This window comes from Paroedura picta, chromosome 15 (genome assembly GCF_049243985.1).
Source record: "Paroedura picta isolate Pp20150507F chromosome 15, Ppicta_v3.0, whole genome shotgun sequence".
Classification (NCBI taxonomy): Eukaryota; Metazoa; Chordata; class Lepidosauria; order Squamata; family Gekkonidae; genus Paroedura; species Paroedura picta.
Window position 1 is genome coordinate 17,851,104 of NC_135383.1, and position 27,944 is coordinate 17,879,047.

At 47.5% G+C, this 27,944-nt stretch overlaps 1 protein-coding gene across 2 annotated transcripts; it reads right to left on the reverse strand.

Annotated features, from left to right (window-relative positions):
* Window positions 1-3,375: 3,375 nt before the first annotated feature.
* Window positions 3,376-24,980, reverse strand: BLMH (bleomycin hydrolase). Of its 2 annotated transcripts, none has more exons than XM_077311717.1 (12): window positions 24,817-24,980; window positions 20,611-20,808; window positions 18,905-19,014; window positions 17,185-17,326; window positions 16,195-16,283; window positions 14,896-14,988; window positions 11,285-11,440; window positions 10,125-10,283; window positions 9,957-10,024; window positions 9,591-9,708; window positions 7,895-7,964; window positions 3,376-4,302 (listed from the first exon to the last, which is right to left on the reverse strand). In XM_077311717.1, the coding sequence occupies exons 1-12, from the start codon at window positions 24,827-24,829 to the stop codon at window positions 4,151-4,153; spliced, it is 1,368 nt and encodes a 455-aa protein (XP_077167832.1). In that variant the 5' UTR covers window positions 24,830-24,980; the 3' UTR covers window positions 3,376-4,150. The 2 variants fall into 2 exon arrangements, with proteins under 2 accessions (XP_077167832.1, XP_077167831.1); XM_077311716.1 differs by lacking the exon at window positions 24,817-24,980 and adding an exon at window positions 24,441-24,661.
* Window positions 24,981-27,944: the final 2,964 nt, after the last annotated feature.

Consider the following 27,944-nt stretch of genomic DNA (forward strand, 5'->3'; position numbering starts at 1 on the left):
CAATCGCAGCCATTCCAGATTGGGGACAAGCCTCTCCCCCTGCCAAGCTGTACAGGAAAAGATAAGCAGGCGGTTGTACAATTGTTCGGAGTCTTCCAAATGAAACAAACAACGGCAGGGGCTTTCTCTTCCGCTCCCCCTTGTCAAACTCACGGCTGCCCCAGACAGCCCTCAGGCTACTTGACTGGTTTCGTAAGCCAGACCTGTCAGTCACTTGAGTGGCTACAGGCTCTTAAGAAATTAGAAACGGGTGGCTTTGGGCAGACTCAGGAAGAAAAGGGGCCTCTGCTTCCAAATTACTGATTGGAAGCACAACAGTCATTTACACTGAAGCCAAGCAGATTTTTACTCCAAAACAGTTCTGGTGGTGCTTTTGGTCAATGCGGTTAATAAAGCAAGGCTACGGTTAGGAAGGATCACTCATCTTAGCCTGTAAGCCTCCCAGCCCAGGACTGGGTAGTGTCACTACAAGATACTGAGAATCTGCCCAATAATTGTTCTAGGAAAAACATGACGGGATTGGTTCAAACCCACTTCAGCCAGCTCTGTGCCAGCATAAAGAAATGCAGGCAGTAAATAAAACTTTAGCCAAGTAAGAAGTACATTTGCAGGCCCTCAGAAGGGGAAGGCTCACCCATCTGAAAGCTCTGCCCACATCAGAACCACTTTCCTTCTATCAGTCCCTGCAACCACCCTGTCCCCCATACTATCACAGAGGGGACTTTCTCTGCATTGGCTGCAGCAATGAAATCAACATGGAGAATGGTGGCCAAGTGAACGCAGCCCAGATTTGCAACCATTAAGGAGGGTTTTTCACCCAACATTAAGAAAAATACACCAATGGGCCATCTTATTACCAGTGGGCTTAATGAGATTTGGAAAAAAAAAAAAAAGCTAGGGTTCTTTACCCTGCTTTTCACTACCTGGAAGAGTCTCAAAGCAGCTTCAATTATCCTTCCTTCCTCTCCCTACAATAGATACCCTGTGAGGGAGGCGAGGCTGAAAGAACTGGGCCTCAAGGTCACCCAGCAGGCCTCATGTGTCTCAAAGCAGCTTACAATTGCCTTTCTTGTATTTTCCCCACAACACGCTCCTTGTGAGATAGGTGGGGCTAAGCTCTGAGAGAACTGTGGCTGGCCCAAGGTCACCCAGCAGGCCTTGTATGTTTCAAAGCGGCTTATTATCACCTTCCCTTCCTCTCCTCACAACCCCTCCATGGCTCCTACAAGTCAGCAGTGACTGATGGGACTTCCCCCCCCCCCCCCGCCCTCCGAGGCACAAATGCAGCTTCTGAAGCTGAGCGTAGAGAGCATTTCTGCAGGGCACTTCTGCTCAGGTCTTGAACGAGAGGCAGACGAGAAGAGTGGGGTTTTCAGGGTTTGTGCTTTCCCTGCTGATTTATAGTAACGGGTTGAGTTTCATTCATATATGCCTATACCCCCAAAAGAGCATTACGCTCTGCCACCACCAACTGGCTAGTGATCCCTGGCCCCAAAGGTGCACATCAGTCCTCAATGAGGGCCAGAGCTTTTTCTAGGGGCCTTAGCTGTTCCATTCCTGTTATATTGTTTAAGGTCACTTAAATTGTGTTATTTAGATTATTGTATTGGTTTATGGAATATATTAATTTGTTCCATGTATCCCACATGTTGTATGTAAACTGACCTGAACCATATGGAAGGGCGGTATAGAAATCAAATAAATAAATAAATAATGCTAGCAGCCTTAAGCGTTACCCATCATGACAGGTGGGAAATAAACATTTGTAAAACAAAATTCTAAAACATCATCTCTGTACCATGTTGCATCCCAGAGGCAATTACTTATTTGTGAAATGTCTTATCTGCCTTTCTGCATCCTAAGGCATAGGTGGGGCTGAGAGATCTCTGAGAGAACTGTGACTGGCCCAAGTTCACCCAGTAGGCCTCACGTGTCTCAAAGCGGCTTACAGTCCCCTTCTCCTCCCCACAGCAGACACCCTGTGATGTAAGGGAGGTAGAGAGAGCTCTGAGAGAACTGGGACTGGTCTAAGGTCAGCCAGTTGGTTGCACATGGAGGAGAAGTGGGGAATCAAGCCCGGTTCTCAATTAGAGGCTACCACTCTTAACCACTACTCCACACCATGGGGGACACACCTCCCTCAGCCACCCAAGATCCTGATTTGGCTCCATCAGCACATGGGACCCGGGCAGAACTTCTCAACCACTCCAGCTATCACCCCTCCCTCTATGAAGCAGCCAGCCCAGTCCAGCTTGCCCAGCAGTGTCTCCCCCTGATCAGTAGCCAAGGTTTCCCCCCAGTATCCCTCGCTTCTCGGACCAGCATCTCAGCCATTTTCAAGTATTTGAAGCTCAGCAAATGTACCTGGGCTTTGGTAACTGTCAGATTAGGTTTCCAGCAGCCCAGCCAAGCTGTCACTTCAAGCAGTTTACTAAGAGAGGAACATACAGTCCTCTCTCGGTAAACGACAAAGGGAAATGTAGTTCCGGAAAGTCTCAGAGGAGAGGAGCCCTGGCTCTGGAAACCTTGTCTCCCCAAAATCTGGTTTGTGTCTAAAGTGCTACTGGACCCAACTCTCATTCCAGAAGCTACCAGAAAAATCAGTGGTGTTTTTATCAACGAACTTATCAATGAGACTTCAAAACATCCACAGAACATAGTGAGCAAGCCCCAAAACAGGGGTAGTCAAACTGCGGCCCTATAGATTTCCATGGACTCCAATTCCCATGAGCCCCTGCCAGCATTCGCTGGCAGGGGCTCATGGGAATTGTAGTCCATGGACATCTGGAGGGCCGCAGTTTGACTACCCCTGCCCCAAAACATTAGGTGCCACAGAAGGACCAGGCAACTAACGGCTGCTGGCACTGAATTTATAAACAGCTTTTGGCTCATTTCAGGAAGACTCCCTATCCCAAAACTGGAATCCTTACTCTGCATTTTTCTGCTATAAAATCAGACCGGGGCAATGACAAATGAGTTACTTTTGACCAGGACGAGAGCGCCTGACACATGACTGAACCGCTAGGAACGATAGACTTCCTTGCCAGATACAAGCTAAGGTGACATTAACCTATGCCTTTGCTTTCAAACAATGCTATTCTAACCCTCTTCTATTTATTTAGAACAGTTCATTACTACCCATCCTGTTCCCATGCAAAGGGAAGGATACAAGCCCAGCAACTATTCAAACCGTGGCTCACAGGGTTACTCCTCCAATGGCTGTTGCAGAAACTTGCAAATAAAGATGGCAGGAAGGGCTTGGTGTGTCCTCCCCACCCACCCCCCAACACACACTACTTCCTCTGTAGGGCATCTGTAGGTCAGAAATCATCTCTGTATTTTTAGCTAGGTCTTCAACACAGGATGCAACGGGCATTCATTAATGTGCATTTATTTAAAACGCGTCATAGCACCATCTAATCGTCAACAGCATTCGAATAAAATCTGCGATTTAAAAAAAAATGTTTTTGTTGGGTTTTTTTTGCTTGGGCATCTTGCATTCTTCAGTCCCGCCCGTGAAGACATCTAAGTGGTTGTTCTGTTGAGCCAGGCTGAATGAACAATCCTGTTGGCTCAGAATCGGGTGTACCGTTTCCAAGGCAAGCCCCCCTCCCCCCCCCCCTACAATTCAGACTGTACCGCAGTCAAGACAGACAGATGGAAGCTTGTGGATAAGAAATGGATAGAGTCACCCACCCCGTGACTCTCCCTCACTCCGGAAAGAGGCAGGTGAAGCCATCAAATGCTTCCACTGCCCCTCATCTCAAGTGGGTACCCCCCACGGTGATCGCCTGGCACCCATCTTCGGCACATGCAGTTTGCTTGAAAGCATCACTTTGAAAGGAGTTCGAAACGCAAGAAGGGCATAAAGAAGAGAACTCGAAAAAAAAGGACTGTAAGAAAAAAGGAACAATCGTACTACAATGGGAAAAAGCACATGGCGACAGCAAGATGGCAGAGTAGCCCCCGTCAGTGAAGGAAAAAACACAGCTTCCTGCAGAGAACCTGCAGCGAACCACTGGCGACTGCCGCACCTCCAGCGGGGAGTATGGCCGCGTGACCGCTTCGCCATGGCCCCCGACCTTCCAGATCCCACCACGCTTGCTTCAAGGTTGACCAGAAGGAGGAGGCAGTGAGGCCCCCCGAGAGTTCACTTGGCCAAAGCACCCATCGGGTCCCACGCAGGCAGGACAATCGGCTCCTGCTGCAGCACCGCTAGGACATCCTCGGGAACATGCTTCTTGTCTGCCACCACTTCGTACACATACTCTGAGAACCAGTCATCCGTCATGATGAGATAACCTGCAGGAGATGACCGGGAAGGGAGGGGGTGTTAGCATCTGTGGTTGCCAGTCTCCAGGTGGTGTATGGAGATCCCCCGCAATTAAAAGCAGTTTCCCGGTTACAGAGATCAGTTTCCCTGGAGAAAAGGGCTGCTTTGAGAGGTGGAGTCTATGGCGTTGGAGCCCACTGAGGTCCCTGCATGCCCCCAGACTCCACACCCAAAATCCTTAGGTGTTTCCCAAAGGTAGCAAGCCTTAATCCACTGTCTTTCTCCAGCACCTCTTCCCATCGCTTGTGCCATCTGACACTGGCACGAACAAATCTGCTGTTCCGGAAGGTCCACTTCTCCTGGCCCCACCGCGACTGCTCAGGTTTCCTGGCCCGAGATGGAGATAATCAAGAAATGCAAACAGACGCTCCTAACAGGCCAGGTTGATTTCAACTGTGTTGGGGCACAAAGAAAGGGAAGGGGGGGAACCCTTGGAATTGTTGGAGTTGATTTGCCTAGACTACCAAATCCCAAATCACATTCCTCTGAGAAAACCTTTCCAGGCTTCTTGGCCTTGAAAACAAAACACAGCCAGTCATCTGCGAAGACCAGACAAAACGATTCTCATGGACTGTGTTTGCTTTTGGAAACAAAACCACGACCTTCCAAAAACAAAACAGCTTGATAACCAAAAGGGCTGTAGAATTTCCTGAGCCCAGCTGAGGGAGAGGGGAAAAGGAGGCTCTGCACACAGGGAGTCCACAGGCAAGCAAGATCAGCAATACCGGTCCCAAGCTGGGATCCTGCCACCCCCAGCCCCGGAGTGATGGTTACAGGGCATGGATCCTCCAGGAAACGCCAGGCATCATATTGTGTGTCTCCCCATAACTCATCACCATCCCGCTAACTCCCCAGCTCTGACAGTGCCTTGTTGATTCAGGCAATCTTCTACCAACCTTTGAGGACTGACGCGGGGCCTGTTATTTTCATTCCCCTGTGCCTAGCCAGGCCTCAGGCACGCCCTGCCAAATCTAACATCCTTGTTCTTCCCCTCTTCCTGCAACAAGAGGACTGCCAGACCCCTGATCTTTCCCCATGCGCACACACATAGTGCCACGCTCGGCAAAAAGACAGCCTGCCCCAGAACAGAAGGTTGGGATGGGGTAAGCAGCCCACAAGGTGATTCGTGCCAAGGATGTGGCTCCGGTGAATCAGGCCATGACCCAAGCCGGGTGACCTGGGACTGGGAGGCGCTACTGGGGCCCTTGCGGAACAGCCATGTGGGCGGAACAGCCACAGCCCAGTCATATCCGGCTCTTGAGGGTTCAGGGTCGGATGCTTTTGTTTTGTTTGCTTCGTATCATCAAGCTGCAGCCGACTTACGGGGCCTGTGTAGGGTTTTCAAGGCAAGATGTATTCAGAGGCAGTTGGCCTCTGTTGCAACCCTAATATTTCCTATCCAAATACCAGCAATCCTGCTCAGCGCCCAAGAACTGATAAGACCAAGCCATTCAGGTCAGGGCCTTTCCAATTTCCAACCAGTCGCTGGAGGGATGCTACTAGGGATGCTGGTCCCCAGGTGGGAACTGGGGATCCCCTGGAATTATAATTCATCTCCAGGCGACAGAGATCAGTTCCCCTGGAGAAAATGGCTGCTTTGGAGGGTGGACTCCATAGTATTGTACTCCACTGAGGTCTCCCCCTGCCCCAAATCCCACCCACTCCCAACTCCACCCCCAAAGTCTCCAGGGATTTCCCAACCCAGAGCTGGAAGCCCTATGTCCAACCCAAAGCTCTCAAAAACGGGAAGTGCGGGTCCAGCAATTCAACAATGGCCGTAATGTATGTTATGTAACAACCCTGCCCCCCCCAGCAGGCAGCAGGCAGAGCCTGAAGGGAGTTTGCAGTGGGCTGAGGGCAATTGCCTAGGTAGGGCACCGCAGGGTCCATCCCTTCCCACCTGCCCAGGGGCAATGGTGGAGCTGGTGAGGAAACAGCTCCTCCAGATCCCACTGATGAAACATGGGCCCAGCCTCTGACGAGGAACAAGATGCGAAGAGGCTCAGGGAGCCCCTGGGCTGCCAGCAATCTGACAAGGTCAGTACTGAGGAATGCCTGTAATTGGGCCAGCTTTCGCTTGTTATTTTTAATCTTTTAAAAGCCCGGAGAGTTTTGTGCACTTGTCTTTGGCGGCCAGCAGTGAGTCTTGTGGGTTCAAGGCATTTTTCACCGCTGGAGCGACTCTGGATTTCAGCAGGCTTATAAAACAGAGGGGTAAACGAAGAGCTAAAAATAGCCAGGCTGGGATTGACTAAGGGGGTGGGGGCTGCAACGCGGCTCATTCATGCGGCCCTGCACAACGCTCTCACTTCCTTTGTGCTCCTGAGAAAGGCCTGGATGTGCACATGAAGGCTCAAGCCTCAAGGGGACACGCCCTTTAACTGTTTTCTTTCAACAAAAGGCATTTGGGGCTGCTGGCTGGTTCATTCTCGTCAGGGGACTGCCACTCTGGTATGGAAAGGTGATATACGCCATCCAAAAGAACCGATTTTTGTTTCAAATGGCAAATCTATAGAACACCAAGCGACTCCTGCAGAGGCAGATTCCAAACAAGGATGCAGAGAGTGCCAAACACCCCAGGGTGCATGCATGTCTGTGGGGGGGGGGGGGGAGATGTGCAGTTCTAGTAGCAAGGCAAAGCAAGAAAGAAGCTCTGTGAGACTTTCTCCCCTTGCCCAGCCGAAAGGCATGGCAGCTCAGGCTTGCAGAATGCAGCTGCATCTTAGTAAATATCCTCACAGTTGCCTGACAACCAGTGTGGCATAGTGGTTAACAGCAGTTCTCTCAGAGCTCTCTCAGCTCCACCTACCTCACTGGGGAGGGGGGGAAGGGAAGGCAATTGCAAGCCTCTTTTAGACTACTCTGAACAGTGAAAGATGGGATACATAAAACTCTTCTTCTGGAGAGGCAGAGTGATGGTTAAGAGCATGGCCTCTGACCTGGAGAACTACCATAAAAGTGCTGCTTTCCCCCAGAGTTCAAAGGGCTTCCTGAGTGTACAACAGACACACAAGACAGGCGAGCAATAAGCTCCCCATATTCCAGACTGATCACCAGACAAGATACTTTAAAGGGGCCGATTGGTGAGATTTGTTGCCCCGTGATCCCCCTATTTTAAATGTTTTGGGGCATTTGTTAAGCACCGTTGAAAGGTCTGTCACTGCTTCCCACAAAATACGCTGGTGGGTGCGTGGTGAGGGAGCGAAGTCCCAATTCCAGCACTGATGCCAGAAGCAAGAGTTGCTTGGCAGGCCGTGGCAAAGCCAGTGTTTTGATGTGCTCCTACACACAAACACACACTCACACTCTTTGGAAAGTACCGCTAGCAATGTTTCCCTCCAAGAAAGCTTTAAAAAAGGCTAATGGACTTTTCCCAGACTAAATGAGATTCAATTAGGGGCTGAAAGGAATGGAGCCCAAGTGGAACAACTCCTTCCAGGAATGATCTAAGCTTTGCCTTATGAACTTCCAGGACCTTAAGCAGAATAACAGGCGTTCCATAACCGAATCACAGCAGCCCAACCTCCTGTAAAGGCACCCCAATCGGGACAAAATTGATACCTTTATTCCCACGGTCTTCCCCCCAGGAGTTCTCCACACGCCACTTCTCAAAGGCACCCTGTTGGTCTTCCTAGAAAAGAAACAGGAAGGAAGTGTGAGGAAACCCCTCCAAAAGCAACAAGGAGCCACCACTGAAATGGGGAGGGGACAGGCAAAAGATAGGTTCAGTATTTGGTAAAACCATAAAGCAAAACAAACAAACAAATCAATTTACTGACTCCCTTGGAAGCCAGGCATTGAAAGTCTGGTGGGTACGCTAAGCTGAAAAAACTCAGCCAAAATTCAGAGAGGTTTGGCACGAGGGGATGAAGGACCCCCACCCTGCCCCCAGGTCTTTCCTGGGCCCTGTATTCTGGAATCTCTAGGCCAAACTGCCTTCCAGCTCAAACTGAGCGAGTCTTGGAAGGTCTGCCTGGAAGCCCATTTAAGCCCTTAAACTGGGTCAAACAACAGTGAGCTTTAGCACAGGCTGGCAAGGATTAAGGAGTACCTTTTGGGAAAAGAAAGTTACATTGCAATTGTGGACAGAAATCTGTTTGCACAACAGGTATTTAAAAACAAAACCAAAAAAAAGAAAATCTGCCTTCGGGGGAAGTGGGGGAGGTCGGCAAATCCATCGGTGTTTACGGAATGCCTCCAAGAACAGCGCAGTTTTTAATCTCACAGATTTAATTATTTGGATTTCTGAGGGCAAAGAGCCTCCAAATGTCTGAACCGCTCTTTGCCTCCTGTTTAAATCCCCCTGTAGCCTCAAAGTTTACAGAAGGGTTTTCGTTTCAGGGGGGCAGCCATGTTGGTCTGCAGTGGGAAAGCTAGATTCCTCCAGTCGCTGGCCCCGGCTAGCCCATTCCCATCAGCTCTCAGATGCCAAGCAGGGTCAGCCTTGCTCAGCACTTGGCTGGGAAACCAAAAAGGAAGTTCAGGGTCGCCACGCAGAGGGAGGCAACAGCGAACCTCCTTTGAACATCTCTTGCCTTGGAAGAGGTCATCCTAAGTCGGCTGTGATTTGAGGGCACTTTCCACCCCAACCAGCACCTTGGAAGCCAGCAAAATTGGGGGGTTTTACACTCCTAGAGGGGAAGCTGCTTTTGTCAGAATGATTTTAGTAAGGGATATAAACTGTGTTACTTTCTTCATTTCTTCCCTCCCATATTCGGGGCGGTTTTCCAGCCCAGCTGTTTTCTTTGCTGGTTTTCCAGTTTTGCTCACTGCTTTTATATTTATTTTCATGCAGCGTTTGGGTCAGAAGTTCAGAAGTTTGGTTCAGATTTTGTGTCAAAATCCTGACCTTTCAAATCAGAGTGGTCACAACATTCATCTTAAGGGCTTGCTGCCATTTCTGTCTGGCGTGTTCTCTGAGAGGTCAAAATGGTAACCTGGGCACGGGTTCCTCCCCCCCCACACCGCAGGGCTGCCCCCCCCCAACTCCTTGGACAAAATGTTGGATGCAAACCCTGTCATTGTTAGGTAACAACGCTCTTTTGTGGAAAGCATGCAATGCATTCACGGAGGTGGCCAAACAGTTTCCATGAGCTCCTGCCTACATGGCCATATGGCAGGGGTTCATGGGAATTGTACTCCATTAATATCTGAAGTGCCATGGTCCCCCCCCCCTGCTCTAGAGGATTCAGCAAGTGGACCTTGCTCCAAGGACAAGTTGGTGGAGCAGGGAAGACATCTGTCCCCAGCAGCTCACCTTCTCAGTGAAAGCAGTGAGGATCATAGCGTGGGTCATCATGGAATCCCCGAAGATCAGCCGCTCGTCTTTGTTCATGTTCTTCACAGACACCCCGAACACCAGTTTGTGATTAAATCTACGAAGAGTCCACACAGAAAAGGAAGGGGACATGTGAGGATCCAGCCTTCAGTAGTCATCTCATGCCACAGAAGAACAGAATAAAATAAGCAGTAACCAGATACTGAGCAGAAGTAAACACCGGAAGGGGAACAGTGCTCTGTAGACTCTGGGGCTCCAAGTCCAGCATCACTAGACGAGCTGGAATGCATCCCAGAGGGCGGCCTGCTGGCTCACGGTCCCACGTGCTTCTTCGCCAACACTTACATGTTCATGTCATTGATGCCCAGTTTGCTGTTGAAGTGCTTTCCGACGTCGCAGCCAAACCAGACCGCCTGGGAAAGAGAAGGGGCAGCCGACGGTCAGACCCCTTATGGGAAATGCAAAGGGAAGGGACAACCCGACATGCCCGTAAGTCAAAGCAATGGATCAAACCTCTCCATCCCGAATAGAAGAAGCGGCCACTTTCTTCAAGAGCTCAACTGGCTGGTTGTTGTAAAGAGTCTTTCTTCCGCCAACCATGTTACTGAGATACTCCACTGTGTACAGTCTGTTGTATGGGTTCTGGGGCCGGGGGTCATTGACGAGGCAAATCTGCGACACACAAAAAATGTAAGCCATATTATTGTGTAATTGAAATAAAACAGAGAGTGGTTCATGATGGTGTATCCTAGCTGTACTGACTCCCTGCCCAAGGAATTCAGGTAGAATTGTACACCCACTTTGCTAAATGAGACCCAGAGGAACCTGTGGCCTGGGACGCCTACTCCAGTGATGGGTTACTAGAGGCCTCCGGGAACAGAAGGCACATTTCCTTGATCGCCGCCCCCACCCCCACCCCCACTGGTTCTTCTGAACAAGGAGGTTCAGCTTAGCTCATATTACTCACTTAGTAGCCAAGAGAGCTATCCTGAATCAGTTTGCCCATATAGTTATCCTCAAGCGGTCTAAGATTAATATCCATCCCAACATCTTGTGGCACCATGCTCCGTGTTGGGATTAGAAATCATTCAGACTCCAACCAGCTGGGTGACCTTGGGTCGCCACAGCACTGATAAAGCTATTCTGACCTAGCAGTAATATCAGGGCTCTCTCAGCCTCAGCCACCTCACAGGACTTATGAAGGGCCACAATTTGGCCACCTTTGCTCTTGGGGCAGTGATGTCAGTAAATGTAATTCCAGGAGGCCCCAACTGGAGGATACTCAAAATGAGGCTCTTGGCCCCAACTGGAGGATACTCAAAATGAATGGGCCACACGGCATAGACAAAAAATGTGAGAGTCACTTTTTCATATTTTTCACTCCCTGGAGGATGGCAAGCCTCGCTGTCAGCTTGAGAGCCCAGTTTGGCCACTCCTGACTAGAGGAACTAGAGCAGGGTAAGTCAAACTGCGGCCCTCCAGATGTCCTTGGACTACAATTCCCATGAGCCCCTGCCAGCGAATGCTGGGAATTGTAGTCCATGGACATCTTGAGGGCCACAATTTAACTACCCCTGAACTAGAAGAACAAAGGTTAAACACCAATTCCTTCTACAAGCATCAGTGAAAGGTGTCCAAGCCACTACGTTCAGGAATTCACTGCGTTACCCAACTTTGCTTTCCATATCGAAGACGGGCTTGACATGTTCCTGGTAGAAGTGTAATGGTGAGATTGGCCCAATCTTGTGATAGGTCTTCTCCTTGTCGTAGAACTCCCAGCAGAACGTCTCTGGTGGGCTCCCCAGGCAGATGGCAACTATTCGAAACACCTGTCAGGGAAGAGCAAGAGAACGGAAGCATGAACGCCATTGCCTCTTGGAGCTGGCCAAGGAAACTCACAATTCACACTGTCCAGCAAACACCTTTAAGATGACATACCGGGCAGTTTGAGAGAGAGCTTCAAAATGCCACACTCCCAAAACTCCTAGCTGGGTCACTGGATCCAGATGCATAAAATGGGTTGATGTGCTTTTGCCCTTTCTCTCTCTCCCCTCCCTGGATCATTTTTACCATGCTGCAGTGTGGAGTGGGCCTGGACACCAGCCCTGGTTGCTTCATAACTGTGGTTTGCAACCTGGTCACCCTTAATTACAAGGGTGAAAATGATCAGCATTAGCATCCCCACATACCCTATGTCGTCACTGAAGCAAGCAAGCCAGGGAAGGAATCTATGTAAGGGTAGGAAGGAGTGCTAAGTCTTGGTTAATATTTGAATGGAAGAACACCAAGGAAGTTCTCCTTCCTTCCACCCCCCTTTCCCTTCTCCAAGATTTCCCTTGCCAAAGCTGCCTCCAGGAAGCTAGTTTTTTATGCCCCGCTTTTCACTTCCCGAAGGAGTCTCAAAGTGGCTTCCAAACACCTTTCCCTTCCTCTCCCTGCAGCAAACACCCTGGGAGGAAGGTGGGGCCCAGAGAACTCTAAGAGAATAAATACTCTGTGAGAACAGCTCTGCAAGAACTGTGACTAGCCCAGCTGGCTGCATGTGGAGGTGTGGGGAATCATATCCGGCTCTCTGGACTAGAGGCCACCACTCTTTAACCATGACTCCATGCTGGTTCATATTGGAAGCAAATGAGAACTCTGCTTGCTATGACCGCCATGCTGACCGTCTGGCTCTTGTCAGGATACATCTGCCCTTTGGTTCAAAAAGTGTAAAGAGCAAAAGGAAGACTCTAATTTGACTCAAGCATGGAATGTGTTTGGCCTGTAATCTGTGGCGGGTTGCACTGAGGGGCGCTCCATAGTCTTTATTGCAATGGGAAAACCTGAACTCCTTGGTGGGAGCAGTTTTTCCACTGGAGAGAAGGAAGGCCTAGGGTGGCCAGTAACTGGGATTATTAACTTCTGCAATGATTCCTGGGGTGGGCTGGGGCAAACCACTCTCCCCCCTTTCTCACTCACCATCCCCAAGTCCTCTGCTAATGCACAGAACACTCCCCCACATGGAAAGTGAACAGGAGAGCCCCCCCCCCCCGTGTGCAGCCTTGCTTTGTAACAAGAGAGGCCAACACAATTTGTCCTGTTCTTTGCTGCCCTCTAGTGCAGAAGGCTTGCACTGATGCTCAGGCAGGGAAGCAGCGTTAAAGAAGAAAATGCAGTTTGTGATTCTTTCCAAGATTTTTGCAGTGGCTAGGAGCATCCCACTACAAAAGCAATGGGCTGTGTCCGGGATTCCCAACCAGGGCCCTGGAGCTCTGTAAGGGCTCCCTTAGGGGCTCTCTGGCCTTTCCCCTATATCTTGCTGTCATGGACTTGGCCGTCAAGTATTCTTGGCCTTACTCTGAAAGCAGGGAACTGACTACTTCCATTGACCTGAGGGTTGAATTTTCATGTGATTACTGTTTCTGGGGAAGGGGGCGGGGCCTGGACACCTACTCTTGCCTCAAACTGATCCCCCCCCCATCCTCCTCGGGCATGCCAGGGAGGCGTGGCCAGCTGATATCACTTCTAGTCCAGTTCCAGGGATCCCTGTAGCCCAAAAATTATTTCAGGGGCTCCTACACAGTCAAAAGGCTTCAAAAAGGCTGGCCTAATAAGAACGGGTATGGGAGATTCAGCACTGTATTGGTCCGTTCTCGAGGGGAGGTTCCAGAAAGTGGGGCTGGGGGACCATTACTCAGCTCTGTGACAACGACCTGGGGCTGGTCCAGTGTTCTGAATCAGTGTTCTAATTCTGCCCCCCATGCCTTGTAACGTCTACACAAAGCTGTTGGGAGAGGTCACCCACAGACACTGAGCACACTAAATACAAGGGAAGAGGATGAAGTGCTAAAGCAGTCACTGGAGACTGCAAAAGGTCTGAATGAGGGAAAATAAACCAAAACAATTCTGCAGGATGAAGATGCTTCTAGGGTGGGTAAGGAGACTGACCTGGGAATGCATGTTTAACTCTTCTGGATGGAGTCTAGATTCACAGCTTGGGTCCCCCAACCCCAGATTCTCCCTTTTCTGTACATGGGCAGATATCCAAAGAAGCTGACCTCTTTTTATAAAATGAAGCCGGTTCATTAATTGTTTACAACCCTGCCTGAGCATCAGCATAGGCTTTCTGCACTAAAGGGCAGCAAAGAACAGAACCCTCTGTTGTCCTCTGTTGTTATATATCAAGTCAGTGTGGTATAGTAGTTAAAGAGCAGTGGCCTCTAATCTGGGGAACTGGGTTCAATTCTTCACTCCTCTACTTACAGCCAGCTAAGTGACTTTGTGCTAGGACAGTTCTCCTAGAGCTATTCTTACAGATCAGTTCTGTCAGAGCTCTCTCAGCCCCACCTACCTCACATGGTGTCCATTGTTGGGAAAGAAAGGGAAAGGAGCTTGTAAGTCACTTTGAGATTCCTTCAAATAATGAATAGTGGGGTATTTAAAAAAAAACAGCTGTTCTTTTATTTTTCTGTGACCGTTCCTGGAGATAGTTGACCTGGCATGCCTTAGACTACTGTATCATGTTCTATTGTGGGCTGCCCTTGAAGACTGTAGAGGCTGTAGATATAATTATCCATGAAAATCTTTAAGCAACTCTTTCCAACTCCATGTTGCATTGTTCTCTGAATGTGTTAATACTAGCTTTGTTCTTTGTTGCTATTCCATTTTATTGTGTAACTAGTAGAAAGGCCTATTTTAAAAATGGGCTGGGGGTTAGGGCCCACCTTCCTGTGGCAGCCAGGAGGGCAGCACAGCTGGCACGGAGGAAGTGGACAGCTAGCCAGAGCTGGGTGCTGGCCTCCTGTCAGCTCCTCTAGAGGAAGAGGAGATGGGGAAGAGCCTTTGATTGTTCCTCACTGAGTTTTCCTACTGAGGGGCCAATCACAGACCTCAGATCCATGCTTCCGATGATATTCCAGGTCTTTGATTAGTCATCAGGGAGAGGGCTGCCACGTTGTCAGAAGTATGGTCACTATTTTATGTGTCATGATTCACTGCATGCGTTTTGACCACCATGGTTTTCAATTAGAAAGGCAGATGAAGAATTAGGTTAAAAATTATTTTTTAAAAAATCATGGTTGATTAACTGTACTTTTGTGGACTTCTTGAGGAACTTTTAAAATGTTTTCCAAGGCTAAAAACTGGATTTTGTTATCAGACAGTAAGACATCATACAGTTTGCTGTAAGCCAATTTGCAGACCTTTTAGGCAGAAAGGTGGCTTCAAAACACCCTAAATAAACACTGCCCTTTCCAAATAAGTCCCACCCAGCCCACTCTCCCCCCCCCCCAGGCCAGCTCACCTCCTCTATCATGGAGTCTATTGCAACCGTGAGCTCGTCTTTGTCGCACTTGGTCTTTACCATGTTTCTTAGCCGGATGCAATATTCCCGCATCTGCATGAAAAGGCAAAGGAAGGTTGTTTGGAAAAAGCAGCTCCTAAACCAACTAAACGCCGATCTGTTTCACACTATTAAGTTAAACGTTAAAAAACCCAAAAACATTTTCCTTGGAAGCACAGAAACTTTACACAGTACCCCCAATCCATGATGTTTCCCAGTTAAGGGGAAAATGCTGTGCAAACCCATTTACTAAGAGGATCTGACTCCAATGGTAACAAGAGAACTAAACTTTACTTACAAAAATAGAAGCACATGTCACGTGACAGATTAACTGCAGGTACATTTAACTTGTTGCAAACAGACTGCCTTCAAAAAAGTTAACTTGCTACAACTCCAAGCCCAGGTAAGGGAGAGGAGAAATCCCATATAAGAAGAAACACAAAAGGCAAGAAAGGGCCAATGGAGGCTAAAACATCTGGCTGATGAGAGGAGGGTGCAGCCAACTGCCAAGGGTACCCCAGTAATTGAATTCTCTTAACCCTTTCCTTCTCAGATCCTCTTGCTTGCAGAGTTTCAGTATCTAATACCTTGATAGCAAAATTCAGGCTGCATTTTACATTAGTGAACCAGAAACATGCAAGTTTGCATACTTTCCTGTGCACAGAGCCACTGACAAGCAGGACCAAGTTACCAGAGACTGAACGGGCTGCAGGAGGCAAAGCTGCCTTCTCAAGACAAAGAATGTTTCAGGGGTTTCTCAATGGTTAAAAAAAATGAGAAAGGCCGCAATATTCAATTGCTGACAAAAACCTCCCAAATCTGCTTGGGGGCAGGGAGGGGAACTGGCCACAGCAGTACACAGGCAGGAAAAATAGCTTCAGTGTGGGCAGAACAGAAAGAAGCTTGTTTCCCATCTCCACTGCAGCCATCCTGGTTTTGCTGTGATCTTTTTGGAAATGTTGCAGGTTTAGGAAAGATCAGAGAAATCCCAGGGAAATCTTGGGAGTTTCACAAATGTACCATGATGCTGTATAGAAGCAGAGGGAAAAAACGACACTTCCCAAGAGCATTGAACCTGCGTTCTACAACCCATGTGGTGACTGTCTTAAAGTGATGCTCCAAGCCCATGCGCAGATGAGAAACGTATTCTGGGGATGTAATAAATCACATCTACTAGTTCATTAACCATCTGGACCTTCTGTGCACTGAATGTTTTGGAGAAACCAAACACACCCCCTTCCTGCCCTGCCTCCCAGTTACCTTGTGGTTCAGAATGTCATTCATCCTTCTGGAGGCCTCTGTGCTATGCGATTCGGGGTAAAGCTTCTTGGGAATAACACCATATTTTTCTAAGAATAAAATTTCAGTCACTGGTCAGAATCTCTGGCCAAAGAAGGGAAGACTCTGTCTTCTGCACACAGAGCTGCCTATGATGCTAGCTAAACACAGATATCATGACACAGTTAAAGAGATTCTACGCAACTTTCCACCCTGTCTGTTCCCATCAGAGCAAGAGAGCCACTCACAGGAGCAAATTCTGGGCATGTGGAAGGTCTCCTGTTCGTCCCTGTCATATTCAGTTAAAGGTATCAGGAATAGAAATGTGAAGCCCCAGGGAAAATAAAACAGAACAACTCAGGAAAAAAGGATTTTTCCCAATAGTTTTCTTCCATATGTCCAGTGGAGCACTAAAAAAATCTCTTTTGGAATGGGTAAAATCCTTTCATGACAAAGTTTTACTCAAAATATTTAGCATGAAAAGGTTTACAAAAGGCAATCAACGGTGTTCAATAATTCCTCTGTATAATGTGGACCTACAAATGAATTCAAAGAGATATTTATTGTTCAAATGTGAATAATTCTGGAAGCAATTTAATGTGTTTGATAATATATAATTAAAGTGTCCAGTTATTGATTTAATTCTTTTAGCCCATGAGCGGCTCATGGTGGGTAACAAAGATCTCCTGTAAAACCCCCAATAAAACAATCCTTAAAATCTTCAGCAGTAACTGGCAACTAAAGACCCTCCCCCCTCACTCCCATACAGACAACATCACACCACAGGAGGTAGTAAGGAATAGCCCAGTGTCCTAGCCCAGCCTGGGGAGGGACCCCTAATCTTATCCACCCCAGCCTCAAGAGGGCCAATGTCTCTACACGCTCCCACCAGCAAGCGGCATTTTTGCCAAGCTGGCCCAACTAAGGGGCTAGAGACCCCTCCTCAAATCCCCAGGAGCTGCCTGCTCTTACCTATCAGGTTCACGAGCATGTCCCATTGCCCACCATCGTTGGAAGGGTTGGAGAGCAGGAACTGCACCAGCCGGCCTTCCACTGGCTCCTCCTGCTGAGCCGTTTGCATGTACGCGTGCAAGAAGTAGTAGCAACGTTCGATCTGGGAAGGAAGCGGAGAATGAAACCGGAAACCCACTCACCACTGCTTTGGTCATAATCACATGTTCACCTGAAGCCAAGAGTGCTCCACTGTAGATGTGGCAGCCTCCTCTACTGGTTTCATTGCTGGGGCACCAGTTAACAAGTAGAGGGGAGGTGCCATCTTCTGGGAACTGGAGAGCAAAGATTCTTTCCCCGGGAGGTCTCAACAGTGTCCATCTGACCAAGGATGGCGTGGGACTCCCATCACTCACTGCTGGAACCAGGGACACTCCTCACTGTATTACTTGGCTTCACTTCTTTCGGTTTAAAAACAAACAAACCCACAACCCAAATGGTAACTGAAGGCCAATTTTGAGGTGCCAGGGTAAAAATGCAAGACTCAGCTTGTTCAGTGACTCATTCTCATTTGTAGAAGCCTCACTGAAAACTGCTATAAGAATGAATTTGTGACAATCATTTTGAAATGGATTCCAACATCTTACAAGAACCGCTTACTGGTTTGTTTGTATAATTAGCTTATATGTCCAACCTTTTGAGGCCTAAAGTATCTTGTTGGTTGCAATAAATAAACAGAATGCTATAGAGATACATCCAAATGCTGTCAGGCTCCCCCCCTAAACTTCTGATCCCCCCACAGCTGAGTGGTCAGTGTGCACAGAGAGCCAACTTGGTGTGGTGGTTAGGAGCAGCAGCCTCTAATCTGGAGAGCCAGGTTTGACTCTCCACACCTCTTCCACATCCAGACAGCTGGATGACTTTGTCCTAGTCAAAGTCCTGATAGACCTGTTCTCACAGAACACTTCTGTCAGAGCTCTCAGCCCCACCTACCTCCCGGGGTGTCTTTTGTGAGGAGAGGAAGAGGAGGTAATTGTAAGCCGCTTAGAGACTTCTTTGGGCATAAAAACCAACTCCAGTTCTTCTTGTGCCAGTTCTTCTCTCTCTGTCTGGCAACTGTTCTGAGGGGCAAAGGAGACCTCAGAGGCATCGCCACTCTGCCAGCTGAGTGACCGTTGAAAAGGGAGGAGCACCAGGAGCAGAGAGAGAGAATGAGATTCTGCCAAGAAGCTGTACGCCTTAAGAGACATCAAAACTTGCTGTCCTCTCTTTACAAGGGCAGGGAACAATGGCCAATTAGGAGTCTCCTGACAATACAGGATGAGTGGCAGCAAGCCCCCTCCCCATTCTATCTGAGATTATGGGGCTAAATGAAAGCCAGGGAGATGAGGTCAGAGGGAAGGTGGGGTATCGAAAAACCCAGCACCACTGCTCTCTCAAATCACGTGCTTTGTACTTTTATACTGGGCCAATGTTGGCTCCAGCAAACATCGCAGAAGAGACAACGGTCCTCCCACAGCTAATTTGTCAGCTGAAAAAGATCTGACTCAAGAACTTCCTGGTCCAGAATCCTTGCATCACATCAGCTCTTACCTTAGCAAAAAGCGAGGTGCATTGTGGGATTCGTGGAGGCTCAAGGCAGGCGCCTGAAATCCACCCACACATCGAGCAGGAAGCCTGCTGGATTTATCTATGCTAAAGCTTTAAGCAGTAACACAAAAGGGCTTGCCACCCTGCAAACCTTGTCCCAGAAGAAGAGGTATGACTGGCTGAACTCAAACTCCTCAACGTTGAACTTCTTCATGAAGGGGATACGCATCACATTCAAACAAGAGAAGATCCAGCAGCGCCCTACGGATCAGAGCGGTAGGCAGGTGTTACCAGCTGTTGAAACACAGGCTTGTCAGCACCGTATTCAAGGGGGTGGGGGAAGGGTACACAGTAATAGGGCCAGCAAAACAAAGAGAAACCATATAATGGCACAAAAATAGAGAATATCTCAGTCTCATATGAGATGGAGATTTAATCTTCTTGTATAATATCACCATGGATACATAAAGAACATTAGCACAGGAAAAGGCACCTGGTCAACACAGCAAAAAGCAAATGGAAAGACGAACAAGCTAGCCATGCCACTTCGGACTACAGGAATCCTTCCTCAGTTTTGCTAAAAACATTAAACAAAGATAGGAGTTAAAGTCAATAAGAGACTAATTAAGGCGGGCTTACAAAATGTACTTTTGGCAAAACTGAGGAAGGACTCCTATAGTCCGAAGAGGCACGGCTGGCTTGTTCGTCTTTCTGTTGGCTTTTTGCCACATCAGTTGACCAAGTACCTTTCCCTGTGCTAATATGCTTTATGGATCCTGGCCGATATTATACAAGAAGTTTAAATTGCCATCCACCTTAAGACTAAGATATTCTTTTTTATTTTATTTATTTATTTATTTAGATTTTGTGCTGTTGCACAGGTTCTCTTAGTTTTGGTGGCACTATTTTCAGAGCGAGTGTGCTGTATTTTGTGTGGCCCAAGTCCAGCTCATATAGGCAGGATGCAACAGAACACATGAACAGTAATCAACCCCCCCCCCAAGATTGAGAAGAGAGAGAGGGAGACTGGGACTATTCACGGTCATTGCAGCACATAGCGACACTTCCAGTCTAAAACTGGACTGGCTTTCCACTCACAAAACTCCCAGCACAAATTTTCCAGCAGTGGTCACCAGAGGGATGCAAAGGCAAATTTGCAAGGCTGCAAAGCACTCAGAGAATGAGAGCCAACGGCTGCTTCCAATTTTTAGCAGAAACTCCGGCTGTGCACGTCACTCTAGAAGAGCCATGCCAGAAACCTGTTCAACGGAGTCACAAGACAGCAGTCTCCTAATCCCTGGGCAAAGCCCCCTTTGAGTCATGGGGTATCTAGATGACTACCAGCATTCTCTGAGGCAGAAGAGCCTGTGGTTTACAACCCACTTGACGCATCTGAGGATTTCTAGACCATTGAAGCCACTGTATCAGTAATGATTGGGAAACTTCAAGGCTCCACAAGACTCAGTGGTAGTTTCCCTGTGACCAACCTTCCACGGCTACCCCACTGAAATTCTGAAAAGGACACCAGTTCAAGTTTCAGCCCTAAAGGATCTCTGTTGGACTTTAAAAACCGGAATGGATTCGATAGAAGTGTGTGAACGGTTTTCCTGGCAGCTTGGTTCCAACAGGACATTTTTTAAAAATCACCTGTGTATACCTCCAGATATAGAAAACTATTCAGGCAAGAAGAGTCCATGGTGAAGGCTAGTGGGAACATGCTCTACCTTGTGGGGGCCATGACTAACCCTAATCCGGGTAGCCTCTTTGCATTATCACAGGTGACGGTGCGGCAAGGAAGAGATTTGTTTCCAGAGGAGCGTTGCTGCCAGCCTGCCTCTCTGGGGAAATTTCCATTACCTGAGTTCTTCTGATTGGTGACAGGTTTGCCTTCGGCTGGTATTACGTGTTGGAACACCTGGAGCGTGTCTTGCACAATATTACGCTCCAGGCACACCTCCAGTGGGTCGGCGCAGGTTGCAACATTTTGGGCCAGCAGATATCGAGGCTCCGCTCTCAGGGCTTGGGTGAAAGCGGTGGCTTTTTTCAAGCTTAGCCCTGCAAAGACAGTGTGATGGTTAGAAGGGAACCCTCCAAATTTCCTTCCTGGAGTCTAAATATGACTCCATTTGTCAAGGGCAATTGGAGCAACAGAGCCAGGAAAGATGCTCAAGAGTCACCAGAAAGCCAACATGCCTAGGCCTAAGGTGTCTGGACACTGCAGCTGCTCAGAGCCCTCCTCCATGTATGCTAAAAGACATGCTGGATATTTATGTGAATAAATGACATGCAAGCAGATTCTGGGCTATGCAATCCCATAGCAATGATCCCCTAATCTCCAGTATCCCCCTGCTTAAATGTTCAATCGGGCACAGTTTCCCTCCTGCCTTAAAAGGCTTCAGTATGACATACACAGTTCTTCTCCTTCCCCGTTTCCCCTTCAGAGAAGTGGGTGCAGAAGTAAGATGCAGGAGCCAGCCAGCCAGCCAAACCATCAAGCATTTACCATTTCCAATATGGACAAAGAGACTAGGCCTGTACAGCAACAGGGAGAGTGGGCTCCAGGCATGTCTAGTAATGCCAGCAGCCATCTGAACTTCTGGGAAAGGCCACATAACCCCTGGGGAGCTCTCACATAACCCCAGGTCCTGGTTGGGAATCCCTGTTCTGATTACTACACCACACTGATCCTTAAACTTTCCCTCTTCCCAAAGAAAGAACAGAGACAAGATGGAAGAACTGGGGTGTCTGATTATGAAAAGAACACAACAAAACTATGGTGGGGGAGACCAATAAATTAGTGCTTCTGTCTAACTGGACAGCGGAACCATTTTATATAAAATACACTCCAGCACTACGCAAATTCTCCAACCTCTTCTCATTCCTACACTTACCCGATTGCCTCCAGCTCCTTTCTGATGGAGTAATCTGTACCCTGCTCCATTCCAAGCACCTAAAACTGCTCTACACAGCTAAACCCAGTCCACTCAGGCTGGGTGGAATTATTTAAAACCAAATCTTTAAATTAAAAACTATCCAGGAATATTTATTAGGGCACTTGCCCTGCCTTTTTAAAACCCCATTTGAGCATATCTATGTGAACACACAAGATAGGCAGCCAATTATTAATCCAAAGGAAGGGAAGCTGGTCTGGCGCAGTGGGAAAGGAATTGGTCCAGCTGCCTATGACGGTCCTGGGGTGGGAGGAGAGCGCTCGGACCAGTTAGTCTCCCAGCCAGTTCTACCCCACAAAAGTGTGGTAAGGATGATATGGTAGAGGGAAGAGGCCACGCATAGAAGGAGTAGAGTATTTTTGTACCCGGCTTTTTATTACCTAAAGGAGTCTCAAAAAGGCTTACCCTTCCTCTCCCCACAAGAGACACCCAGTGAAGTTGGTGAAGCTGAGAGAGCTCAGAGAGAACTGTAGCTGGCTTAAGGTAACTAACTCAGGTGGCTGCAACTGAAGGAAGAGGAGGGAATCAAACCTGGTTTTCCAGATTTGAGGCCACTGCTCATAACCATGACACCACACTGACTCACCCCATAACCATAGGTGGGGCTGAGAGAGTTCTGAGAGAGCTGTGACTGGCCCAAGGTCACCCAGCAGGCTTCATGTGTCTCAAAGCGGCTTAGAATCACCTACCGTTGTCTCCCCACAACAGATACCCTGTAAGGTAGATGAGGCTGGGAGAACAGTGACTGGCCCAAGGTCACCCACCTGGCTGCATGTGGAGGAAGAATGGGGAATCAAACCTGGCTCTCCAGATTAAAGGCCACCACTCTTAAGCCACAACACCAAGCTAGCTTTCAAGTTGGTTCTTATATGCCATTTTTGGCTACCAGAAGTAGTCTCAAAACTGCTTACAATAGTCTACCTTTCCTTTCCCCACAATAGACACCCTGTGAGGTAGGTGGGACTGAGAAAGTTCTGAGAGAACTGGCCTAAAATCACCCAGCTGGCTGCATGTGGAGGAGTGGGTAATCAGACCACCATTCTTAACCACTATACCAAACTGACTCTTTAGCAGTAGAGCTACAAACATCATACATGGGCTTGCCCATGTTTATAGATGAAAACAGTGGCACAACTTCCATCTGAAGGGTCAATGCCCAAAGGCAACCCCTTCACACCTCCCAGACGTTGTTAAAGGTATTTCATGGCTCAGTTTCTATTTATATTACAATAATCCTGTTTTCCAATGGTTTAAAAACCAAAAGGTGGTGGTGGTGGCAGAGACTGGCCACCTGCCAAAGGCAGCACACAGGGCTGCAGATAGCCCTGGATCCCAAGTTGCTTCTCCCCTATGCAGGTTCTGCCATTCCTCTGCCCTCTTCAAGGGGGGGGGGGGAGCAGAGATTAGTATGATCCTTTTGGTGGCTGGAGAGATTGGGACCGAGGGAGAGGACAAAGAACCAGGCAGGGGACAAGGAGATGGGCCTGCAGGGAGAAGAGTAGCATCTTCTCCCTGCAAAAAAAACCTCAGAGCTGGTTCTTTTGGTTAAGGATATATTAGGAAAAACTTGGATCACCTTCCAGCATATTGCTAACCTCTGTAACCACAGGATGCACAGCAGGAGTACAGTCATATACTGGCACTGACCCAGAACTTACATGTGAGCAACAGATTAAAAGATGCAGGCCTTTAATAAGCAATTTAGGTTTAAGAGGGATTCAGGGAGGAATCTGAACCAACTAAGTTAGCAACTCATTGTGGGAGACTCCGAGGGGGAAGGGCTGAATTACACTTTCCCATTAGATTTGATTATATTAATGAAGGCTCAAACCGAGGAGACTGAGGCACTAGAGATGTTAAATGGCTTAGCATAACTAGGTGGGCTCTTTTGAGAACAGCCCTTACGTACACCTGCGTACTTCTCCCACGGAGATTTAGAATCAACATAAGTTTTAAAATCCACAGTTCACCATATCCTCTCCCCCAAATACTAGAACTCGCATGCATCCAATGAAGCTGATGGGCAGTAGGCCCAGGAAAGACAAAGAGAAAGACTACTTTACACAGAGAATAAATTAAAGGTAGAATTCACTAAGAGGATGTAGTAATTACCGCAGGCATAGATGGCTTTAAAAAGGGATTTGATATTTTCATGAATGATAAGTCTATCAGTGGCTACTAGCCATGACGACTGGAGGGAACCTCTAGATTCAGAGGCACTTAACCTCTCTGAGCCAGGAGGCAACATCGGGGGAAGGCCTCGGCTTCTATACCCTGTTGTTGACCCTCCAGGGCAACTTTGTGGGAGAGGAAGCTGGACTAGATGGACCACTGGTCTGATCCAGCAGGGCACTACTTATGGGCCTATTTCCCCAACCAGGTGTGTGTATGCATATGGATAGATTTGCTGATCAAAAATGTGTTTAATGCATCTGGTAGAGCCCTATAAGGCCAACATTTCAATCAATCAATGCATTTTTAAAGTGCCACAAGACACTGTTTTTGTTTTTACAGTTTGAATAAAGCATCCACCAAAGGCAAAAACAGAGGCAGTGAATTACTGGGCACCAGAAAACAGGGGGAAAGCACATGAGTACACCTCTCTCCTAAAATCCCACTCCTAAAGCACACAAGAGGCACTGAGAACAGTGATCCAGTTTAAAATTCAGAGTCTGGTTCAAATTTCACCCAGTTATTTTGGTCAGACTTTGTCCAATCACTTTTCCTCCCTCTTACCTAGCTTACAGGGTCGTTGTGAACATAAGACGATGTAGAAAGGCTGCTGCCCTGAGTTTTTTTTTTTAAGCCAAGTGATCATTTGATTATATCTAGAATAAAACAGGCATTTTAACTAACTCGAGTTCTCAGTTGATCAGAGAACGGATTGAGTCTCTCCAGCCTGGCTGCGGAGCGGCGCTCTGTCCACGCTCAGGGGCACTTTTCGGCTAGACGAGATGCTTGTCCCTGATGCGGGCTCTGGGGCCTCGCTCCACTCCGTCGGGCCCCCCACCCCAGACCATCTCCATGGCAACCCCGCAGATCATTTCCCCCCGTGGGCCGCACCCTACACCGTCGCCACGGCAACACCGCCCCCTCCTCCCCACCCCGGTACCTGGGAGGCTCATCGCCAAAAGCGCCGGGGGTCCGTCAGCACTCCGCAACGGAAAGAGCCGGGCAAGTGGGGGGGCGGAAGCGGCTCTCGGACAGCCTCGGAAGCAGGAAACGGGCACCAGTGACGGGCAGTGGCGAGGGACAAAACGAAACCCCTCTCGCGGAGTCAGCGCTTCTTAAAGGAGCCGCAGCCCTCTTCGGCGTTAAGGCTCGTCAGCACAAGGCAGTGGAGTGGCCTGAAGCGCGCTTCGCTTTTTATACTTCTCCATCCCCGCCTGTCTTCTTTCCAAATAACTCGCGGTGGCACGTGTCAGTTCCCTCCACCCCTCCTGTTTAGGTGTTTATGCACACCAAAGCTTATATTGAACTTTGTTGGTCTTCAAGGTGCCCCTGGACGCAAATTTTGTTCTGTGGCTTCACTCCAACACAGTTATCCACCTGAATCTACCTTTGAGAGAGGTTAGACTCAGAGGGGACACCAGAGTCAAGAAATTAGTTTCATGGCCAAGTGGGGATCTGGATCACCCAGAACTCTTGACTTCTGTACTGCACTGTCCACCTCCCTCCCTGCCCTCTGGCCAACAAAGTCACAGCCCCTTTGGAAAGGATTGCCTTTGGAAAAATGGAAGAGATAAGGCATAAGAGAATGGAAGGGAGTCTCAGCAAGGGCTAGAACCTGTAGACAGTCCTGAGTCACTGATTGAGCTGGACTTGGCCTGCAAAAGCAATCCCGAGTGCTGTTTTGGAAGGCAGGTTTCTTGCCTGCTTAGATGCTCCCTGTCTAGAGATCCAGAGACTGTGTGTGTGAACTAGACAGCAAAATAAGCACTAGAAGGGAGAAAGAAGGCAAAGAAAGATGGAATAAAGCCATTTCTTAATACAGGCAAAAGAGGCAAAATATATTTTTGAGGGGGGATGCTAGAATTTATGTTTCTCCAGAGGAAAGAAAGCAGTTGATACAAACAGCAAGGCCAAGACATTTATACCTTAACACAAAACACAGAAAAAAGGACATGGAGGGGGGGGGAATGTGGTGATGGAAAGGGCTTAGGGATTTCAAGGCAAGAAAAGATCAGAGTTGGTTTGTCACTGCCTATGCTTGCCCTGGTATGCCTTGACGGTCTCCCATCCAAATACTGACCAGCACTGACCTTCCCAAGGTGTGGTAAGGTCAGGCTAGCCTGGGCAAGAAAGAAGAAAACTATACAGAAATTATAAAAAGAAATCATTTGGATTCTTGTAATGGACTAGGAGTACACTTCCTTGCATGCTTGTTGGACTAATCTAGCCGCATTTCTGGAATTAGCGGTTAGAAATTAGAATATAGGAGGATTTGTAAGGAATATGCCACAACTTCTTAGTATGACATGTTAATCATCACCAGATTCATCCTTGTAAACATTTTTCTTCCATCATGTGCAAATAAACAGTTCTTTCAGCATCTTCCCTCCCCTCTGGCAAGAGAAGACTGGCTCCATTCCAATAAAAGGTTGATTGAATTAACACTATATTTCCCTTCTCTGGAACACAAGCCTGTGATCTTTTGTTAATTGTAATTAGCTGGAAATATATGTAGTCTTGCTCCCTTCGGAACAGATAGAAAGAAATTCCAGCCAGTCTCCTTTCTGCCTGTATGTAATCAGCTGTTGCAAACTTTAAGCTGATTTTGCATGCTCCTAGAAACATCCCTTGCAGACATGAATTAGTCATCCCCATTCATTTCTATAGCATCTCTCCATCTTTTCTCATTCCCTTGATTGCTTTCAGAAAATATAAGGTTAGGGTTAATAGAGAGTTCCCATGCACATGGCAGTGACTCATACAGCCAAACATACAACTTAAGGGAATCCTACAGAGACTTAAACAGCCAAACATACAAGCAGATTAGTGGAAGACTACCCACCGCATCTTACCACAAGACATTTTTGTTTTAAGTTAAAATAATGTATCATCCTACCTCCCCAAGAGCTTTTGTGGCACAGGGAATGGAAATTGTCGGTTGAGAGGGAGGGGATAGTTTCCCACCAGGGAAGGCACAAATACTTGTGGGATATTATTCTATGTAACCTGCCACAAGACGGCTTGACTGATTGTGGCGGGTAATACATTTGAATACTACTATTAATAATGGGGAAAGCATATTTTCCAATAAAATGGCAAACTTGTAAATAGGGAAACTACTACATGTTACATTTTTATTTATTATTTTAGCACAGATTACAAAAAAAAGGAAAGGAGAAAACCACTACAGGATAAATAACAAAGAGCAGGCATCTTGCATCACTTGCATTACATTATAAGATTACATTGTTATTACTACTGTTATTGTTACTTCTACTTCACTTTAACTCCTCCATACCTCAGTGTTGTAAATCAAACCATAAACTCTACATTCCATTCTTGGTATACCATACATACCTTTCATCATATTCAAATTATAGGTAGGTCTACATTTACTTTCTTTAATCTTCAACTCTACAGGGCATCCACCCATTTCTTTCTCTTTCTTGTAGGAACTCAATAAATGTTTCCATTGCATTATGGAATTGTGGTTTTTCTCTCCCACCATCTCTGTGAGTTTGGCCAATTCGAACAGCTTACTGTGTGTTACTTTTGAGTCAAAAACAAGTCTGCTTGAAACTTCAAGACACATTGGAAGTTACAGTTTGACAAATTATTTTAACATGTATTGCAGCAAGCAACAAACAATGTTATATATGTGCGTATCTCTAAAGAAAGACTAAGATTAAAAATATGTCTTCTGTATCTCACAAAACAACAGGGGGGAAAATAACTTATTCAGTGTGAAACAGGTACATGGGCTGCACGATAGTTTCATTACACACAAACAAAAGGGAAGGAAATGGGTTAAAGATTCTCTACAGCCTGTTATTACTATCTGTTGAAACTGTTAAGGCAGCTGGTTTCTAGTCAAGATTTGTGTGCTTTTCCTTGCTCCCTTGTAGCAGCTTGTCAATCAAAACTTCCTGTTTCTTTGAGTGGCATGTTTAAAACCAATCAAGTTTAATTCTGAGTGAAAGTTTTCATGCTGGGTGTAAATTTTCATGCGCATGTACTGCATGTACAGCAGATGAATTAAACTTTCTTGATCTTAAAGGTGCAGCTGGA